This window comes from Dryobates pubescens, chromosome 13, assembly GCF_014839835.1.
Source record: "Dryobates pubescens isolate bDryPub1 chromosome 13, bDryPub1.pri, whole genome shotgun sequence".
NCBI classification, from domain to species: Eukaryota; Metazoa; Chordata; class Aves; order Piciformes; family Picidae; genus Dryobates; species Dryobates pubescens.
In genome coordinates this window covers 5,847,765-5,869,503 of record NC_071624.1, presented here as the reverse complement: position 1 = coordinate 5,869,503, position 21,739 = coordinate 5,847,765, and the positions used below count along the sequence as shown (strand labels likewise).

The 21,739-nt window shown below is 41.1% G+C and overlaps 2 protein-coding genes and 1 long non-coding RNA gene across 3 annotated transcripts in view; 2 read left to right on the top strand and 1 right to left on the bottom strand.

Annotated features, from left to right (window-relative positions):
• Positions 1-18,411, top strand: part of WDR33 (WD repeat domain 33) — a 67,675-nt gene extending 49,264 nt beyond the window's left edge. Inside the window, exons 12-23 of the mRNA XM_054166281.1 lie at positions 679-773; positions 989-997; positions 1,635-1,721; positions 1,981-2,120; positions 2,456-2,608; positions 2,953-3,993; positions 9,207-9,309; positions 9,590-10,052; positions 13,579-13,745; positions 13,876-13,968; positions 14,733-14,915; positions 17,720-18,411. Of these exons, the coding sequence (XP_054022256.1) occupies positions 679-773; positions 989-997; positions 1,635-1,721; positions 1,981-2,120; positions 2,456-2,608; positions 2,953-3,993; positions 9,207-9,309; positions 9,590-10,052; positions 13,579-13,745; positions 13,876-13,968; positions 14,733-14,915; positions 17,720-17,973 (2,788 nt within the window). The 3' untranslated portion in view covers positions 17,974-18,411. The remainder of the gene's footprint in view (positions 1-678; positions 774-988; positions 998-1,634; positions 1,722-1,980; positions 2,121-2,455; positions 2,609-2,952; positions 3,994-9,206; positions 9,310-9,589; positions 10,053-13,578; positions 13,746-13,875; positions 13,969-14,732; positions 14,916-17,719) is intronic.
• On the bottom strand, positions 13,832-21,625 carry LOC128897648 (uncharacterized). Its single transcript, XR_008462507.1, has 3 exons — positions 21,386-21,625; positions 18,421-18,661; positions 13,832-13,945 (listed from the first exon to the last, which is right to left on the bottom strand). It is a non-coding gene; the product is annotated as an uncharacterized LOC128897648 (long non-coding RNA).
• The window catches only part of LIMS2 (LIM zinc finger domain containing 2), a 33,028-nt gene continuing 32,882 nt past the window's right edge, over positions 21,594-21,739 (top strand). Inside the window, exon 1 of the mRNA XM_054166278.1 lies at positions 21,594-21,738. The gene's annotated coding sequence lies outside the window, so the exon portion shown is untranslated. The remainder of the gene's footprint in view (position 21,739) is intronic.

Sequence of the window (21,739 nt, the reverse complement as noted above, 5' to 3'; positions counted from 1 at the left end):
TAAATAGGAAGGCACTGACATTTTACATTAAAAGGTAGAGTCTGACCTCTTGTCCTTCATCTAAGGAAGCCTTAAAATACAGTTAAGATTTTGGGGTTGTGGGAGCTTTGAAATCTTCTGAAGAAATTGGGGGGGGGGGGCGGGACAAGTAGTTTCTTGCTGAAGAGATATTTTTCTCCAGTGCAATTTTTCCTGCAGATTATCTACTGGCCATGCCTTCTCTTTTCATAGAGCAAACATGTTTGGAGGCATAGAGTTTGGGCTTATAGGTTGAACATGTTGGGAGTATTTTATAAATGAAGTAAATTTGTGTGTGTGGATGTGTGTATTGACACGTTCGGTTGTATAGGAAGACTGTATTGGAACTGAGCAAGAGGTGTTTGGAATGAACTAAAAATATACCTGTTTAGGATCTGATGTTGATGTCTTGTACTTATGCCTCTTAGATTTTGAAGTATTTCCTGAATTGTAACTATATAATTTATTAGGATTTTTAAACTATTGTTATTTTTCCCTTGAACTTCACACCTGATGTTCAGATCTGGTGCTGAACTGGCTTAATTAAAAATTGAATCCTTCTATGATCAAGGTAGCATGCTAAAAATTAAAGAACTAATCAGACTAAAAGTAGTTGCACTCTTGACCCTTTGTTGAGATCATATAACTTCCTTTTCACAGTAAGTTTTGGACTAGAAATCGACCTGGAGATAAAATGCGAGATCGTTACAACTTGAATCTGCTGCCAGGCATGTCAGAGGATGGTGTGGAATATGGTAAGGCAACTTCCCTCAATGTGGAAGAAAGAGGGCTGGGGTCAGGAAAAAGCCTAGGTTGTTAGTTGACACTAGTGCAGCTTCTGGAAAAGACACTGAAGTAACATTATAGCATTGGGGGCTACTTAGGCAGATACTTTTTCATGAGGATGATTTTACTGTCCATGTTATCAGCAATCACCATTCCAACGGTGAGTTTTCTTTTGTTTCCACAGCTCCAGGAGGTAAGACCTGCTCTGTCAGTCCCAGGAAGGTTTGGATCTCCCTCTGACAGTATTTTGTTTACTTTTCTTCGTGAAAACATCGCATGACTTCAAGACTTTCCACAGTCCTAAACTACAGCAGGAAAATCTTTCATGTTATTGAATTTGACTAAAATTTTAAAACCTTACCCACCTCTTAAGGATTTACCTTGGTAATTTTAGGCTGCTCAGGGCTGCCCAGCTCTCTATGGCATGCCTCAGCAACCTTTTAATCTCTGAGACTGTGTCTGTTTTCTCATATATTTGATAATTTATTCTTTTGTATTCAGACTGTTCAACTAGATGCAGCACTTAAAACCAGTTTAAATGTTCAAGTATATAGATTTGTTATGACAAAAATGAAAATGGGTGTGGCTTCTGAGCTTCTACCCAACCCATTCAGTAACTTTCCTGAAAGAAAAGAATTTCTGACTTTATGGATCAGAAACAAAGAATTAAGCTGAATTTATAATTAGTTTAATATCCTGTAATTCATGTCTGTCATTCACCAATTGTGAACATCATAAATCACACCAATGGTAAAAGCATGCTAGAACCCAAAGGGATGAAATAGTGAAGAAAAATGTTTCAAGTGTAAATATTCCTTGGTTTTTGCTAGATGATCTGGAACCCAACAGCCTAGCAGTTATTCCTGGCATGGGAATACCTGAGCAATTGAAAATAGCCATGGAGCAAGAGCAGATGGGTAAGTTGTAGCAATGGGGAAGCATTTGCCTGAGCTACCCAGATACTCTGTGACTTCCGTTTCCTTCCTTTTGTGCATTTTATTAGCACAGGTGCCTTTTTTTTTTTCTGAAGGTTTGTATTGTGTGTATTTCCCACGTAGAGAAGAAAGTTGAAAACCTCTTGATCTCTTTTGCTAAATAAGCTGTAAAGAGAGCAACAGGATTTCTTTGTGAGCCTGCATTGCTCTGACTGTTTTGTTTGTCTGCCTGGTGCTAAAGGGAAGGATGAGTCCAATGATATTGAAATGACAATCCCAGGACTGGATTGGGGAATGGAGGAAGTAATGCAAAAGGACCAAAAGAAAGTGCCACAGAAAAAAGTACCCTATGCAAAACCAATACCAGCACAGTTTCAGCAGGTGAGTATCTGATACACAGTGAACAGGAGAACAAATCATTGTTTTCCCAGTGTCACAGAGTGTGGGGCTGTTGAAATGTTTTGGATTTCCACTATCAGCTTGTTTATATCAACACCCGGTGCAAAAGAAATTACCACAGCAGTTAAATTACAAAATATTTTGTTACATCTTTTATATTTTGTATCTGTACCTGGAAAATAGGATTTTCTAAGATGTGGAAGTCTGTTCAGCATAGTTTTTAGCTTCCAATTATCCATACCACACAGTGTTCTAGCATCATTTCCCAGCGTGCAGTTATTCCACAGTATTCATTTAGTGTTTGCTGTTCTTTGTAGGCATGGATGCAGAATAAAGTTCCTTTGCCTCCTCCCCCTGAGCCATTGAATGACAGAAAGGAAGATATTAAGCTGGAAGAGAAGAAGAAGACGCAGGCAGAGATTGAACAGGAAATGGCAGCACTTCAGTACACAAATCCGCAGCTCTTGGAGGTATGTAGGATAAGACAGGTGTTAGCAAATCAGCTCTGATGTGTTTGGAACTCAACACTGAAAAATGTAGCTTGCTTTTGCAGTGCTGTTCTCACCTATTTTTCAAAAAAAGAAAATTTAATTGATCAGGATATTGGACTTAATGCATGATGCATTCAGTGAGGCTCCCACATTTCACTTCAGAGATCCGTAGATCAGTGTTAGTTAAGTTGTATTTGTTTCGATTAAGATAAAAAGCACTGAATGTCCTTAAACTCCTGAGAAACGAGATTATTGCTTCTGACTTTTAGTTGTTGCATCTACTGCTGTGCTGAGTTAATTTTTCTGTCTCTCTTTTTGGACAGCAATTGAAGATTGAGAGACTTGCACAGAAACAAGCTGAGCAAGTGCAGCCACCACCTCCAGGAGGTTCTCTTCACGGACCCCAGCCTTTTCCAGGGCAAGGCCCAATGTCACAGATGCCTCAAGGATTTCAGCAGCCCCTTCCACCTCAGCAGATGCCAATGAATATGCCTCAGATGGGACCTCCTGGTCCACAAGGACAGTTCAGACCTCCAGGCCCCCAAGGACAGATGGGACCTCAAGGTCCATTACATCAAGGAGCTGCAGGTCCACAAGGGTTCATGGGACCACAAGGACCTCCAGGGCCCCAAGGGCCTCCACAAGGAATGCCACGGCCTCAGGATTTACATGGACATCAAGGAATGCAAAGACATCCTGGACCTCATGGGCCAATGGGGCCTCCTGGTCCTCAGGGTAACGCTGGCCCACAAGGCCATTTAGGACCACAGGGTCTACCTGGGTCTCAGACTCATTTAGGACCACAGGGTCCACCTGGCCCACAAGGTCACATGGGTCCTCAAGGTCCCCCTGGTGGTCAAGGAATGCAGGGGCCACCTGGTCCCCGAGGAATGCAAGGACCTCTTCCTCATGGCATGCAAGGAGCTCCAGGATCTCAAGGGATGCAAGGCCCTATATCTCAAGGGCCTTTGATGGGACTTAATCCAAGAGGGATGCAGGGTCCACCAGGACCCAGAGATAACCAGGGACCTAATCCACAAGGGATGATGATGGGTCATCCACAAGAGATGAGAGGTCCTCATATGCAAGGTGGTTTACTAGGACATGGTCCCCAGGAGATGAGGGGCCTCCAGGGACCTCCACCTCAAGGTACAATGTTAGGACCGCCACAAGAATTGCGTGGGCCACCAGGTCCACAAGGCCAGCAGGGACCTCCACAAGGCTCTTTAGTAGGGCCTCAAGGAAACATGCAAGGACCTCAGGGACAACCTTCAAGGGGGCCGCACCCTTCCCAGGGCCCTCTGCCTTTCCAGCAGCAGAAAACGCCTCTGTTGGGTGATGGGCCTCGTCCCCCATTTAATCAGGTACGTGTGGGTCTGTGTAACAAGAGGAATGCTCAGAATGAAGGAATGATATTGGCACACGTTAGAAATGCAAGGCAAGATCTGAGAGCCTGGAGGTTTGGTTTACTGGCAAGACTGAGGCCTGAGGAAAACTGAAATGCTAATGAAAAGAGTTATGCAGTTTGGAACCAGCTGAGGTAACCTGGGGAAAAACTAGAGGGCTTTTTTTAAAGACACTGAACTGTCTTAAATGGGGAGTTTCCTGGAGAGTAGGTGAGCACTAATAAAAATTGATTTAAGCAAACTGAACATGAGAAAACTCATGTGTATTAATTAAAGCAAGCTACTTCCAACTCTCAGTTGTCCCAGAGTGGTTAATCCGAACTGTGGGATGAATTTACCACAGATGCTGACACACCTGGAATCAGCTTAGGTCTGGTTGAACTTACCAGTTCAAACTAAACATACAGGAACACAGCTGTGCTGCTTGCTGCCTTGGTATAGAAAGTGTTTAGCCACCTCTGTACTTCCTGGAGCACAAGTTAAGAGGTTGGTGGTGTACACCATTAACTCCTTACTGCACCATTCACCAAGCAGCACAAGGGGCAGAACGGGTATCAGACAGGTTTTTCTAGGATCAGCTCAGGTCTGGTAGGGTGAGCACTGAGCTGGAACTGCTGGGCATTGTTTGGGTGTGTGCTGACTGCTGCGATGCTGATGAAATGTCTCTGTGCCATGCTGCCTTGGCACTCAGGTCTAGGAGGGTTCACCAGTATGCTTGGCTTACTGACCTGGAGTACTGGGAAGCATCACATGGACACACACCGATTAAGTCTGCAGGAGTCAAGTCAGGTTGTGCTTAAGCCTGGTTCAGTGACGGGTGCAGCCTGCTCTGCCCACTTTGGCACCTGTTGTAATGGGCTTATTCCATCTTCTGATCATCTGCAGGTAATGCAGAGCCTGCTGCATTTGCTAGCTCTTACAGGTTCTTTATTGTCTTCAGCTTTAAGGTGAATCTTGAAAGGGGTGTTTGGAAAAAAATTCTCCAGTTTTAAAAAATGCATGGGGTTTGCCAAACAGCAAGAACTCTTAAACACTCAGAAGGTTCTAGATAAAGCTTCAGACAGGTATGCTTGTAGTACTTAGCGTGTAGTCCAGCACCAACCACAATGCCTGATGACACTGAAATGAGGTTTAGCTCAGTGATTCCATTTCATACCAAGGCTGAGTAGCCTGCACATTGTGGTTTCCTTACAAATCAGCACTAATTCCCTCCAGACATCTGTTAATGCAACACTTGCTGCGATTTCAAAAGCAGACAGGAGTTGGTCCCACCACAGCCCAAACTTAAACTAGCATAGTAGTTTTCATTGCTCTTCCAGGGAGACTCACTTTTCTGCTTGGAGAATAACTCCCAGGCTTGTGCATTTGTAAAGGTTTCTGTGTGTTTCCATGTGTGTAGGGCTGTCCTGGTCTGACCCTGCTGTTAGCACTGGTCAGAGTTCAGTAAGCTGCTTTTGAGGGATGGTTGTTTTCAATGAACACAGCTATCATGAAGTCTTTTACAAGTATTAAAAAAATACAAAGCAAGGTATTTTTGACCTCTTTTTTGATTTCTTCTGCAGCTTTAGTCTAATAATGTCTTCTAAAAATGAACAGTTTTATAATTCATATTGTCAGAGTTTGCTCCTGTTTCATAGCATCATAGAATGCTTTCAGTTGGAAGGGACCTTTAAAGGTCATCTAGTCCTGTAGTGAACATATTTAACTAGATCAGGCTGCTCAGACCATTTGTCAACCTGACCTCCAATGTTTCCAGGGATGGGAACTCAGCAACCTGGGCCAGTGTTTCACCACCCTCATTGTAAAAAAGCCCTCTTCCTTGTGTCTCATCTAAATCTCTTTTAGTCTAAAGCAATCACTCCTCGTCCTGTCACAACAGGCCTTGATTAAAAAGATAGTCCTCATCTTTCTTCTAGGTCCCTTTAAGTATTGAAAGGCACAATAACATCTCCCTTAAGCCTTCTCTTCTCCAGGCTGAACAGCCTTACCTTTCTTAGCCTTCCCTCATAAGAGAGGTGCTCCAAACCTGGGATAATTTGTGTGGCCCTTCTCTGGACCTGTTCCGACAGGTTAATGTCCTTTTGCTGAGGACTCCAGAGATGGATGCAGTACTCCAGGTGAGGTCTCATCAGAACAGAGGCAGAATCCCCTTCCTGCACCTGCTGGCCGTGCATCTTTGGATGCAGCCCAGGATATGGTTTGCTCTCTGGGTTACAAGTGCATATTGCTGGCTCATGTCCAGCTTCTCATCCACCAGCACTCCCAAGTCCTCCACAGGGCTGCTCTTAATGACATCATCCCTCAGCCTGTATTGATACCATGGGCTGCCCTGACCCAGGTGTAAGACCTTGTGCTTGGTCTTGTTGAACTTCATGAAGTTCCCAGTTTTTGCTTCTTTGTAATACGGATGCAAGAGTAGTTCCTATTTAGAAAGGCCTCCTTTTTAAAAGTAAGCTTTAACTTGGGGTTTTTGTGTTCTGAATTTGACACTCCTCATCTGTAAACGTGTGCAAGTTACACCATCCTTTTCAGCAGGAGTACTGTATGACATACCTGCATTATCAGGGATTTGTGACAGTAATCCTGAACACTGACACCTGTTTGTAAAGGCTAATCCACTGTATGAGGTACCACTATGACCTGAATCTGCCATGCATTGGGAAGCGGTTGGTTCACTGTGTGGGTGAGATGGTACATCTGAATGTGAGACCTGCTACCTTCTGCAAATGTGAAGCAGAACAGAGACACCTGTTCATGAGAAGTAAATTGCCTGAGATACGATTGTCAAAACTCTATTCTGAAGATAGGTGTGTTAATTTAAAATGCAGATGGGTAATCAGAGTATTCCCAAGTTAGCAATAGTACTTTGGAGCTCTTCTGCTATTGCTAATTTAGATTGTATCTTCTCACATTCCTTTTAGGTAGATGTGCTGAATTTCATCTCACTGGTTGAGCAAGGAACAAATACTTCAGGCCAAGTCTCTTGTCCACACAGAGACAAACTTCAGGAGCTTGTGCAGTATTTTAGAGGAAGTGTGGGGGTTTTTCTTATCAGTGCATACAAAGAAGTCTTCCCCCCCCCTTCAGTGCATAGTTTTAATTAATAGAGATGGCTATCAAGAGTGGCTGTGCCATTTACGTATGTAGAGCAGGCACACCAATAACGTTGGAGCAGTTTTGTCCTGCTGCACCAGCTTACCTGACTTATGCAGAGCACTGGCCTACGTTGGGGGAACCTCAAGCCAGCCGTAGAGGTGCTCCAGAAGTACCCGTCTCAGGCACAGGGTGTGCAAGGATATCTATAGCTTTTAGTACCGTATCTTCCTTCCAAGCTGCACATACTTATTTTTCAGTTTCAAGCCCAGTTTGGGGGACTGTAGTATGTTTTTGAAATGAAAAGCATGTGAGAATGCAGTGTTATGGCTCTATCTTCCTATCTTAAAAACCTGATTTGTTTGGGACAGATTTTTGCTAAACACTAAGGTAACTCATTTAGTGAGTGCTAAAACCTGCTAATTTGGTTACACAGTAGTGGCATAAATTGGAGAAACTTGACAAAGTTCATTTTAAGTAAGCACACACTAATTAAATGAGAAATCATGGAACTCCAGCAAGGTTTTGGTCAAGGTCTTTTATTAGGCATTGGAATAGGCTTTTTATTTTGCCCTTTTAAGTCCTTATTCAATGCAAATGTGATGTTTGTCATATATATTTGTGTGCTTTTTTTTGTTTTTCTCCTATAATGCAGTTGATTGTTAAAACCATCATTTCAAGATATGATGGGGAAAACACACAAATGTATTTACTGCTTCTCTGCAACCAGGGAAAAAAAAAAAGAAAAAGGTAGCATTTCTCAGAAAATTAATGTAGAGCATGAGAATTGCTCCATGGAGAGATGAAGCAGTGTAATTATGAGTACAATGCTAATGACGCACTATAGGTTTAAAAGTATTTACGAACTACCCACCGTCTGAAGGGGTTTTTACGAGCCAATAGGAAGGCTGACTCAAAATCTTACACACTGGACATGTATAGGAAAACAATAGTATGTGTTTAGGGTTTTCTGGTGTGAGTTTTGGTGGGATTTTTTCCTTTTCGGTGATGTCAACCTAAGTTGCAAGTTTCAACTCTGTCTAGTTCACCCTGATACATCTTCCTTGTGGGATCTCCTTGTTACAGTCTAAATTATGTATGTGCCCCTCTTCTAGTTCCAGTGAAGTATCAAATCATGACTCTGGCCTTTGCTGTTTAAAGGCAGAACTGGACAGTGCAACTGCACTGTTTCCCAACTGACGATGATGTAGTTGGTCCACTATAAACGTGGTACTTGCAGAAATCTTTCATGGTCTATGGTAGTAGCTGAATTTGAAGAATATTGTTTTATCCTTTCAAATTCACCCCCCAGATAGAGAAAATAACAAAAGACTTAGCCTTCTTTTTTCTGTTTAATCTGCAAAAACCTCTGCTCACTCTGCTGTTTCTGCAGGTGACTGCAGCATCTGTCTTCAGCCCTGTCACTGTTGGATAGCCCATTAACTTCTTGCTTAGCCAAGTGTTAGTACTTTCTCTTGATCCTACAATTAGAAATAAGAAAATAAACTTTGCCAGCATGTTAAAAATGAAACTCATGTATTTCCACATTAACAGCTTACAAAGGTTTCATAGGAGAGTTTCTCTTATGGCCCTGTTATTATCAACCCCATCCCATCATTCTTGATTTATTAATTTATATATTGTTTGTTTGGTGGTGGTTTGTTTGGGGGGTTTTTTTGGGGTGTGGGGGGTTGTTTGTTGTTCATTTCCAAACTCTGTGCAACTCTTCAACTGCATACAAATCAGTACCTGATACATTTCAAACAAATACAGAGTTTCATCATCAGACAGCAAGAATGTAAACTTTATCATCTTTTGTTGTTACAAGTAAAATATTAGTCCTTGAAATTATGTTTACTATAAAATGATGTGTTTCTCAGATGACTGAAAAGCTTTACTGATTTGATTCTGGAAAAAAATAGGCTGAAACCATTGGAAAATGAACTGTTTGTATTTTAAGACTTGCGCAGGTGAAGTCTTTACGTAACAAAAATTGTTTTGTGCCCTTACAAAATGCTTAACAGCAAAACTACTCAGACAGGACAATTCACACAGCTTTTGTTATTATACGCTCACAGGATGGCCAGAACCCAGGTCCTCCACCACTGATACCAGGACTGGGACAGCAGGGAGGACAAGGTCGTCTTGGCCCTCACAACCAAGGACCTGGGCTTAATAAAGGTAATTAAATATGTTGTCTGTTCTTCTGTGATCAGTTCTCCTAAAAGAGGCTGTTGCAGCACAGTGCCTCTAGACAGAAAAGGCTATATAGCAGAGCATAGGGCCTTGGCTGAGAGGAAAGCTTCTGTAGTCTTGGGTTGGAATATAGAGTAAAAGTTTTCCCCAAAGTATTTAATGTGAAATGTGTGGAGTATGCTTTGTAGGACTGTACAAACTTTAGAGCATCCTAGAGCATTTTCAGAAAATGTTACAGAAATATGCTATGATTTCTTCCCTCAAGGTGACTCCCGTGGTCCACCAAACCATCACATGGGCCCTCTCTCAGATAGAAGGCATGACCAGAACAGTGGTGGTCCTGACCATGGGCCTGAGAGAGGGTTGTTTCGAGGTGGCCAGGAGTGGGGTGATGGTAGAGACAGCAGGGGCATGCCAGATAGACGAGGACCTCACCCAGATTTCCATGATGACTTTGATCGACCAGATGACTTCCGTGACGACTTCCATCCAGATAAGAGATTTGGCCATCGATTACGGGAATTTGAGGGGAGAGGAGGCCCGCCATTGCAAGACGACAAATGGAGACGAGGTGGACCTGGGCCTCCTTTTCCTCCCGATCACAGGGAATTTGAAGGAGGGGGTTCAAACCGTGGGCCTCCTGGTGCCTGGGAAGGACGGAGACCATCAGATGATAGATATCCACGGGATCCTGAGGAAGCACGGTTCCGAGGAAGACGAGATGAGAGGTAAGAATAAATCTACTCATCTTTTTTCTGTTAAAGGGTAAATGGAGGGAAGCCTTTCTTCCTGGTTTCCTTTTCATTAAGGAGTCTATCTGTTTCAGATTTATAAACTGGAAACCAATAAGGAAATGAAAACTCTAAAATACCTGAGTATAGAGTCCATAAAAATCATTCAGTAATAGAAGAAAACTTGAAAATGGTCATTGTACACAGCAGCCTCCGTGTCTTTAAACAGTAAGTAAAGAGGAGGGAGGAAATTTGTAGAGAAGATCCAGTGACACAGGATGAAGACTTGAGACCATTTTGATGAAAACTGAGAGGAAACTTGAAGGTTAAAGTGGCAAACATTTGAACGCTAGAAGTGGATTTTGAGACTGTCTCCAGTCACGATCTGCAGCATGACTGTAGAGACTGTAGAATGAGATGCAATATACTTGTGAGGAGCAGGAACAGTGATCCTACTATCAAATGTGAGGGGCAGAGCTACAGCATCTGTTGGACTATTGAGACTGTTGTCTCCTGGTTTTGTTTGTAGAGATTTTATTTCTCTTTCTGACTTACTTCTTAATGCCAAGCAGAGAACTCAAAAATAATCTAATTTACAGCAATGCCCATGTCATTGCTCTCAGTTTCCAAATCAATCACAGAAGGATGAATTTGCTTTTAATTACCAAATGTAAACACGGAGGAATTACGCTAAATCGGCAAGTAACTGTCCATGAAATTGATCCAGATTTATGCTAGTTCAACTGAGTTAAATTTGGCCTCCAAGGTCTAAGCCTCTCACTGACCACCAACTCTATATGTATAAGAATGTGTACTTGTACAAATATCTTGTGGTCTCCACATAATGTGAATTTTGTGTGTTTTAGTTGCCTTTTTAATCATTTTCTTACATTCCTTTGCATCTATACAGCTCTTCTTTTAGCTATTTTCTGCCTAGCTCTGTAAAGATGTACCTTCCTTTTGTGTGAAGAGTATGAAAAGAAATGAACAGTAACTAAAATAAGGTAACAATTAAAGCGGTTTTAAAGTAAAAATAAGAGAAAATCCAAGCTGAATGGTCTGCCTTATAGAATTCTAAAACACACAGCAGACAACACTTTTAAAAGTGCAGTAGTTTTTCAGATCTTATATTGGAAATGCTTAGGAACTGGAAAAGATTTTATGATACTGATTTCTAAAAGGGTTTCAGGACGAGGATTCAAGAATCTTGTAACCTGTACACCTGAATTCTGAACTAAGAAGAATCTATTTGTCAGAGTACAAGTGTTTGTACAGAGTTTGTTTTAAAAGGAATCAGCACAGGGCTATAGAAGGCTGATTGTGCTTGCGGACATAATGAACTCTTGTGAATGAAGGTGAATTAGGTGCCATTTACTGCAGGTGATCTCAAAATCCCAACCAATCCTTTAGCTGATTTGGTTTGGAATTTAGATTGTAACCGGTTTGATCATGAGAGGGAAGTGTGTGTATGTGTGTTTCTCTCTAATTTCCCATCCTTTTCATCCCTGTCCTGTTCTTACTCTACCTGTGCATATCAACATGATGCTTCTACTGCAGAGACCTGCCTCTTCCTGCCTGCTAATCCGCAGTGTGTAGTTCTGTACATTAAGGTCCTAGGCCTCAAGGAAGAAGATCTGAGAGCAGTCAAACAGGAACTGAGCCCTATGCAAGGCAGGCTTTTACATGTGACCGATATGAAAAAGTGAAAAAGGATATAAACACAGTACTGGGAGCTGTGGTTATGTCAGGCATAGTGTGGTAGATTAAAAAAACCTAAAGTGTCTGTGCCCTTGTTTGGAAACAAAAGGCAAGGCCCTGTTCCTGCTAGCCATAGGACCCTGTGTTGCAAATCCTGGTAATTTACAAGCTAAGCAGAATCACACCATGTCAGTATTAAAATGGGAGGCCCTCTAAAAACGTCTAGAGGACTGTGCTGTTTCAAGGCTAAACAATATTGCTATGTGGTTATCTGAACCATTTGTACTGAAACTGTTCAGTTTGTTTCCCCAAATCATCAAGGTTAATGTGAAATGGTTCACTGTCTCTACACAGCACTCCCTCCATCCACTGTTGTACCTGTACAGGCACAGCAGCCTCCTCTCTGTATTGTGTTTGTTTTCTGGGAGGTGGAGACAGACCTATTGTTTTTACTTAAAAAAAAAATTAAAATGTAAAAGTTTAAAAATATTGTATTGTGTTATGACTACTGTTAAAATATTTAAATTTGTAATTAAAAGGTTAATGTTGTTAAAATTCTAAATAAAAGTATCCAAAGTTTTGCTTGTAATAGGATGCACCGTGTCGTTAATGAGCTGGGGAAGGGGATGTGGCACAAAGCCAACACCACCTGAACATTACAGTGGTGACAGTCTGGCCAGTGTGGAACTGGGAAGAGAGGGGAGGTGGGGGCCGTCACGGTGAATGGGTGCAGGGCACTCTGCATTATCTATGTTGTCACTGAGGGGTCGGTAGCAGAAGCAGCATGAGGTGGCACTGTGAGAACTCCTGAACCAATGTGCGTGAACCACCTAAACATCTCACCTGTGCTTGCACAGAAACTGGGCTGTAAATGGCAGCAGCCGGCGCCAGTGCGCACTTTTGGAGTTGCAGTAATGCCCAGAACATGCACGCACTCTTACCAGCACTCCGAGTGGTTAAACTGGTAACGTAAAGTCCAAAACTACCAGTTCATGCTGCCATCTACCTGAAATGGCACTGACAGTTCATTAAGAACCATTCTCTTCTTAGATCTGTTAAAACCCCAGTGTGATACTGGAGGAGCTATAATGTAAGACGAGATGCAGAACCAAAACATACCAAATTACTGAAGATGCTGTGGTACTTACTAGGAAGGAATTATCAACTTTAGTGTCATGACTACATTTTGTGAAACAAAATTGTTCATTATTGCAGTGGGATAAACTGCTCTTCAGGTTGTAGAATGCCACTGAGCATGCTGTTCAACAATCATCCTCCCTACAGAGCCAAGTGCAGTCCATCCTTATTTGCTAAAATTGTAAACTAGTAAGAACTGAACAAAAAAAGAATGTTCTAGCCAAAGAATCTCAAATCAGTAAGAATGAGATGCTGGAATGTATTAATTGTATTACTTCAGTTTGCTTTGGTCACTAAAATGGCAGGGAAAAAAGTAAGACCACCACAGTTAAGGGAAATTCACCCAATACTTTACCTTACCATATACCTATCATCACTTACAGATTGGTTTTCCCCCTGCTTTTCATTGAGTGAACACAGTATATAGGACAATAATTATTCCTGTATAAAAACCCCCAATATAATCAACAGCAGGAAATATGAGGAAAAACTCTAAATATGAATAAATGAAGTGCTCCAAGGCAGAAATCTAGCACTTTTCCACCTACAAATCCTATTCTATTAACTGTGTGATATAGCATTAAGTAAAACAGATTGGAAATTACTTGAGTATTAAACTGAAGCTGACTCAATTTATCAATCGAAATTCTGCCTAAAAACCACATTTGTACCATGTTCTTTGTTGTAGCTTCAGAAGAGGAGGACCCTCGAGACATGAGGGCCGGGGACCCAGGGGGAGAGATGGCTTTCCTGGCCCTGAAGATTTTGGGCCAGATGACACTTTTGACTCTCCAGATGAAAACTCAAGAGGAAGGGACCATGGTGTTCGGGGGCGAGGTCGTGGTGCTGTTAGAGGTAAGGGGAACATTCTTCCATACTAAAATGCAAGGATAAGGAAGCAAAAACATTTCTTAGGCAAATAACAGTATTTTCATGAATGCAATGTCTCTTCTGACTCCTATCCACTGCATCTCTTACTGCGCAGGAGGCCGGAAGGGTTTACTTCCTACTCCAGATGAAATTCCACGATTTGAAGGAGGGCGGAAACCAGAATCCTGGGATGGAAACAGAGAACCAGGTAAAAAAAAAATGGTGAGATTTGTTTTAGGTAATAGACTGGACTTCTACAATATCACACTTTTTTTTTTCCTTCAATCACCAATTTTTCCTGTACCTCATGTGCTCATTACCAGTCTTCAGACCTCTAAATTCAGTGGGGGAAAATGAACTATACAAAATTTTAACTGGCACTGAATGCAGCTATCTCACTGAACAAAAAATGATTGTATCCTCAAAGTCTTGATGGTAAATTGAATTCTTCTGCAGCCCACAGCTGCCTATTGTTGTCACCTTTGGATGACTGAAGCGCATTTCATGGGCTTCTTTGCAATGTGTATTAATGCCAACAATAACCTTTCTGTTGGATGGCATTTTCTCTGTTGTTTGCAAAAATCGTGTTTTCAGCTGCAGTGTCTGACAGCTTACTGGTGTTTGCTTTTGTGTTACTAATGGCAACCCTGTATGGGACAAAAATGACTTTTAGAATGTTGTGGAAAAATGAGCACAAATGACACATGAATAAAAATGTGAATGTCTCTAAAATATATGAAAATACTTTATACTGAAAACAAAACTTCAAATGTGTCACTTCTTTCCTGTCATTCTTGCAACTAGTGTTTGATGGCCTGGTAGGATCAGTGGGGAAGCTTTATGCATTTTTAACTTAAAATTGTATGCCAAATAGTATAGAAAGTGGGTAAAAAATATGTGACTGCCTCCAAAAATTAGAAGTAATGATCAGATGAACATTACTTATTATCCTTTCTTTCCCTTCATGCTCAGGTCCTCGTCCAGATCACCCTCACGATGGGCATTCTCCAGCTAATAGAGAACGTTCTTCTTCGCTTCAGGGCATGGACATGGCCTCTTTGCCACCACGTAAACGTCCCTGGCATGATGGACCAGGGACCTCTGACCATAGAGAAATGGATGCTCCAGGTGGACCTCCAGAGGAGAGGAGCAAAGGTAAAAAGCTCCTTGTACTCAAAACCTTATGTAACACCAGCACATTTTTCAACAGTAGGCTTATCTAGAATTCCCTATCTATTCAGAGGGGATAAAGCTGAACTAGGAAGTATTTGCTCTGACCAACTGTGAAGCTGAAGAACAGTTTTATAGGAACAGTTTTATAGGAACAGAGGGATATTCTGGGAGATAAAAGTCCAGATCAACTCCAGTATCATATAATCCTCTTATTACCTTGCTCAAAAGCAGTTAGTTCTTGGCTCCCTGTTACTCCAGTGGGAAAAGTCTTAATAGCTTTTTTCCCCCTCCAATTTTCAGAAAGTTACTTGTGTTTGCACTAGTATCCTTTGACTTATCTTTATTGTCTCAGCCTCCATTCTTGATGTACCTTGGGACTCTTTTAAAAAGACTTAAGAATTCTCTACTTCTAGTGTGTAAGCATGGCCATCTATGACCAGACCAGAAGTCCTTAAAGCTCAGTAGCTTGTCTTCAACAATAGCCAGTAAGAAGGTACCCAGGGAAGTGTTAAGAACACTCTAAATATATAGTGATAGCCGTGAAATGTTCTCTATCTGTAGTTCAGTAACTTACTGAAAGAATCTTTTTCTTTTTTGTTTAATGGCTTTTGACATTGCTGTTGTCTGCTTCTCTAATTAAGAATCTGTGACCGTTTTAGGCTGTGCACAGCCTACAACAGTCACAGAATCATGTAAACTTCTTACATCCACAACATTCACAGAGCTCTAAAACTTAATTGCAGTAGTCTACACTTTAAAAAAAGAAAATGGTTTTGTTTTAAACCTTAATAATTTATTCCATTTGGTGACATCTTGTGTTTTCATTACAAGTTGAAAGTTGATTCCTGTTATTTCTGAATGCCACCTCTGATTGCACTGAAATCGGCCATTTCCAATCCAAACTAGTTCTTTTGAGTCAGAGCTCTCATCAGTTCATTTTTTTTCTTTTGGGAAGCTGTTCTCTCTCTTTTATTTATCCTTAATACTCTCTATAATACTGTTTTAATTTACCCTTCTGTAAATTAAATGAGGTAACTAGGAATTACACATATTATTTCAAATGTGGTTTAACCATGGATTTTTACAGTTCACTTGGGTTTGTTGTCTCTATTCTTTCCTAAGAGCTCTTGATGTCCCTCTTTAAGTTCCATATTCATATGGAACTGTCATGTAACTAGCTACTGTAACCCACAGTACATTCTTTTGGAGTTAGTAGTTGGTTCAGAGCCTATTACTGTATATGCCATTTCCACAATCACCCTGTTAGCCTTGCATCAGTTCTTGACCCTTTTTCTTATTAATGGACTGCACTTGTCTTTTTCTTAATGTCTTTTTTAAAAATGTCCCCATATTGACTGCCCACTGTTAGTCTGGGGTCTGTGACAGAGATCTTTCTCAGTTGCTTCCAAATGCTGAGCTGCCAGCATTAGTTGAATTTTTCATTGTTGGACCTCTACTGTGCAGTTTTGTCTTTGATGCCACTGAATTTCATTCTACTTCTCTTACTGTTGCCCTGCAGCTCTTTTGAGTTTTATTTGTATACCAGTCCTTCTCTGGATGGACTGTATTTTCAGTGTTGTATTAATAGCAGGTTTTATTATTCATTCACAAATGTTTTTTAATAAAACACTGCAGGTAAACTCCTTCTCTATCAGTACTTTTCCATTCAAAGCTGTATGTTATGTTTCTCATTTGGCCAGCACCTTATCAAATCTGTAAGGATTCCTTCTCCAGCTTCAGTAATAATTTGTGATAACTCTTACTGGATTCTTTATTGAGGTCAAACCAGCTGTTAATTACCACACTTCTTGCACCTAGACAACTGATTGATGTACAAAAGCAAGTTTAGAACAGTGCTAGAAAGACTGATAAACAAAACATGAACAGTGCTTTTTTCATATATGGGCTTTGTCACATTCAGTTGTTTGGATGAATCATTTGAAGATTAAAACTTCATGAGATGTGGAACAGTTTGATTTCTATTTTACACAGACCCAAGCAGAGTCAACAAAAAAGTCATTCTTGCTAGTGGAGCAAAAATGCCCCAATTTATCTGTAGCACATGCCCATAAAGCTCTGTTGTTGTTGGGTGTTTTTTGTTGTTTTGATTGGTTGCTTGCTTTGTTGTTGGGGGGTTGTTTGTTTTTTTTCTTGGGTGTGGTGTTTTGTTTTGTTTTTTTTTCCAAATATTACATTTTTATTTGGAGCTAATGACTTTGGAGTTCATTATACTAATTTATATCTCAGTACCAAAAGGATTGTGAGAAACAGAAAAGCCTGTTTCTGGCTATAGTTGATGTTCCTGGCTAGTAGTAAAGCAGAGCATTTTTTCCATTGTTTTGAGAAAAAAATGGAGAAAATCAGTAATGTTACTCAGTGTCTTCACCATCAGTGATCAGTGCAGTGTCTTTGTATAGGGGGAAAAAAACAGGTATTTTACAATAAAAATATTATAGAGAATCACAGGAGGTGTTGAAGTGTAAGGATTGGATGTGTCTGGCAGTTTTGAGGACACCGTGACTATCACTGATGTGATTCAGTGATTGTATCAGATAGAATCGTCTTTAAGTCCCAAGGAACTGTTGATTGCTATCCATCTTCTGGACCACAATGGAAACACTAAATCTATTAATTAAAACTCAAGAGAAGGAGGAGGAACAAAACTCCAGGTCTCAACTCTATTTGGTCTGTGAATGCTTGTACTACAGAACTAGACAAATATACAGTGTGTCTGAGAGGCACGGCTTAGACTTCAACATCAGTAACTGCTTATGCTTTGTTTTTAGGACGAGGAAACTCAGGACCTTCACAGAGAGCACCAAAATCTGGGCGGTCTAGTTCTTTAGACGGAGACCATCATGACGGATTCCACAGGGATGAAGCTTTTGGGGGAGGCCCTGCAGGAGGCAATAACCCTTCCCGAGGAGGCAATAACCCTTCCCGAGGAGGACGAAGTGGAAGTAATTGGGGAAGAGGAAATAACATGAACTCTGGTCAGTCAAGAAGAGGAGCATCTAGAGGTGGTGGAAGAGGCCGATAGAAGAGGCTTTGACTGGGTCACACCCAGTCCCTGCTGCACAATATTTAAATAAACTGCCATTCTAGACTCATCAAGTAACCCTGCAACATCACAAACCTGGATTCTTAAGTGGGATGATTGAATGTGCGTTTGTTCCTAACAGGGGTCTTTTCCTAGATCAGTCAACTGCTACCAGATGCAATATTGTAGCAGTTGTTTTGTCCTCTCCACCCTTTTTCCTCCACATTCTCTTACCTACTTTGTTTTGTGAAGAGCTGGAATTTTTTTTTTTCCTAAGTGTTGTGAGACATGGAGCACCTCCAGAGATTTCAGTTCACCTCCGGACAGAAAGTTGTTTCTATATATGTACAGTTTGTCAGAAGAGTTATGTTGTTTTTGTATGAATACAGAATGTAATTTGCGCAAAAATTAACAAAAAATCAACACAGTGTGTGATTCTTTACTCACCTATTACTATAAAGAGGGTTGCCTTTAGTCAAACTTGTGTTTCAGATGAAGCAACAGAACTACCTCCTGAAATCTCAGCCATTTCAAATACTAATAGCTGATTCCTAGGGGTATTTTTGGTTTATCGTGTATACAGAACTTTCCTGTTCACCTTTAGCCACAGCTGTCTACAGATTACAAGTGGTGCTGATGTTAACATTCCAAAACACAGGAAATCACCGCTGCTCACTAGTCTACCATCCTGAAAGAGAAAAACATGGAACACCATTTAGAAAAAGCTGTCATAGACATAGCTTGAGTTATAACCTGGCCTGCTAGCAAATTAGGCATCATAGCAAATATTGTCTTGTATGCTTCACTTGGGAAACTCAAAATGTTTTTGTTCAAAACAGCATCTGTTCATCTGTTGATAGAAATTGAGGGAAGAAGGAAGCTTGGCAGCTTAATTAATATGGATGCATATGTGTTACAATGGCTGTAGGATGCATTGCTTATGGACTTGGGTGTTCAGTAGTCTAGTGCACTCAAGTGCAAACCTCAGTAGCTGATCACTTTTCATCTTAACATTTTTTAAATATCTTTCTCTTCAGGCAATTGTTTCATAGTTTTACTGGGGGAGGGAAATGAGGAGGAGGGGTTATTCCCATTTCTTACATTCCATTAATAAAGCTTCCTACCAACCATGAGTTTCTGTTTTCCCCATAAGTCATTGAAAATTAATCATCTCCAGTCACTGGGATATCAAAGGCCTCCTTTAATACCTGAAGCCTCCGTGAAAATGTTGTCATTTAAGTACATATTCTAAAGTCAGCTCTCAGGAAGGTCCTGCATTAGGGGTATAATGAAAAATGTCACTACCAGGCTTCTGCAACCCCCAGTTTTGACTTTCATGTTACAGTTTTGGGGATAATACGGCAATGGCGTTCTGTAGCTGATGAGGCCACTGCAACCACACTGCCAATACAATACATGGCAGCGGTTTTATCTGACCTCCCATGAAGTCAAATTTACTAAAGAGTGGATTAAGTCCTGATGACTTTTCATTGAAGGAGATTAAAGCACAAATGCTTAACTGCTGTTCTCTTGGTTCAGTTACAAGGAGGGTTTTTTTAAAAGTTTTTAATTAGTAGTGTAAAAATAGCATTTAAAAATTACAGTAATTGATCGTTAGCCTATAAAATTCTTGTCATGTGGCTCTAGAGACAGAATGGTCTTTAAGGAGAGGAAAGAGCTGGGATGCACCTGACATGACGGTTTCTCCTTTGAGGGAAGACAATCTGCTCTTTTCTTCAGTCTGGAGAAGGGCTTTGGTTGCTTTCGATGTGTCTGGGGGTTAAGATCTGTCCCAAAGTTTTAATGATAAATACTAATGATTTAATCACTAGCTTGCTTTTTCCCCACCCCCATTTTTTTTAAACAAGCTCTGTTTTTAAGGGGCTGAAAGTGACTTTTGTCTAATAGTTAGAATAAGTGAGGTAGTCCTTAATTAAGCCACAATCCTCTACCAAAATAAGTGCACCTAAGAATAGGAAATAACAGCATTCTCTATCTAGACATGAGGGAGTATGCTAGTTTTCATCTGATGGTGGGTTAACTCCTTAAACCAGTGGTACTTGCTGTTAAGTGATGATATCCTTTATCAATGGGCAGCTTTTTTAAGGTTTTGAAGTAGTCCACAAACATAGAATACGCACAAGAAGTCATAAGCAAATTCCATCATTAGCTAGCTTTTGTATGAAATCTTGAAGAGTGACAGCATAGCAGGAGACAAATTAAGCTTCCCAGTCCACAATACTATGACCTATTATTGCTGGAGAAGTAATAGAAATGCTTAATGGAACTATACTTCTGTACTCTTCAGGTCAAGTTCTTTTACCAGTGCTTGGTGAGTATTCTCATCCTCTACCTGCTAGTTTGGAGCTCCATCCTGTCCAAGATTTGTTACTGATGTTAGGAATACAATTAATTTTATATACTAGAGCTTAGAAGTTGTAGACATCAGAGAAATAATTTAATGCTATTCAGATGGCCCCAATCTACACTTTTAAGGAGGGAAAAATGTGACCGTTAGTGGAATATCTATACTGACATTTGGTACACACATTACTTTTATTAAAGTAAGCTTATGCACATTGAAGTACCCCCATTTAACAATTTCCCTTTAGTTCTGAGCAAGTATTAGGTGAATATGCCTAACCCGAAGATGAATATTGCAGTGTTTGTCTTTGGTTTGTATACAAGGCACACATACTCAGTGAGATACTCAGCAGGTGAGGCCTGGTAGTGCCATTTAGCTGCAGTACACAGCCCAAACTGGAGTACCGGGCTCTCAGCAGGGGCTGTGAGCCCAAATTCAGCGCCTTCTTGGTGCTGCTTAGTTTTTGCATTGAAACAGAGCTGTGGTAACTGAAACAGCGTCTAATTACTAGCAAATCTCATTTTGAAGGTCATACTGTCACTGTAATCAATCCCTGCCTAAATTGAGAGGGGGAAAACAACACACAAACGTACAGGGAAAAAAAAAAAGGCTTAACAGCTGAAAGTACCCCTTTAAAACCCAAGTATTTGCTGCCTTATAGGAGTTGTAGGGCATCAATACTCAAAAAGCTTTTCACCCTGTCATCCTTGTGCAGGAAGCCTACCCCTATAGTTAAGGGTAATCCTAATAACGCCAATAAAATTTTCACTTACTGGATGGCATTTTAAAGACAGATTTTAGAAATGCTGTTTTGTGGACACAATATTCATCACTGGTTTCAGTGACTAACGTATGTTTGGTGTGTAGGGGTCAGCTCAAAACTGAGTTAACAGCAGCTGACTATTTTTGAACCCTCACACCTGATCAGGTTCGGCTAAATTCTGTGTTTCAACACTCAGCCCTACGCACCTCAGCCGTAAAATATTTACTTTTCATGTAACGGGTAAGTCAATAATTAAATTTCATCAGCTCCGCAATCTCACTCACGTTTTGAAGTAGGCTGCAGGAGCCACATGGTCCTATATTGGAGGTAGGAAAGTGGGGTGCTGCCAGCTCCCACCCAGAGCCGGAGATACTCCAGACCAGGGCTATCGAGCTGACTTTGCAATAAGGCAAAATCCCGTGCTCGGGACGGTTCGGCAAGCTGGCACCGACACCGTTACACCTCAACACGGCAAAACGATTTAGACAGTCACCGGTGCCGTTCGTGGGTGCCAGCCGCTGCTTTTCTTCATAAAGAATTGGCGAGGAAAAATCAACAGGAACGCGCAGGTGAAGAGAAGCGGCGTCAAAGAGCACCATCCTCATCCAGGTCTCCGACAGGTGTCTTCGTGCCCTGCG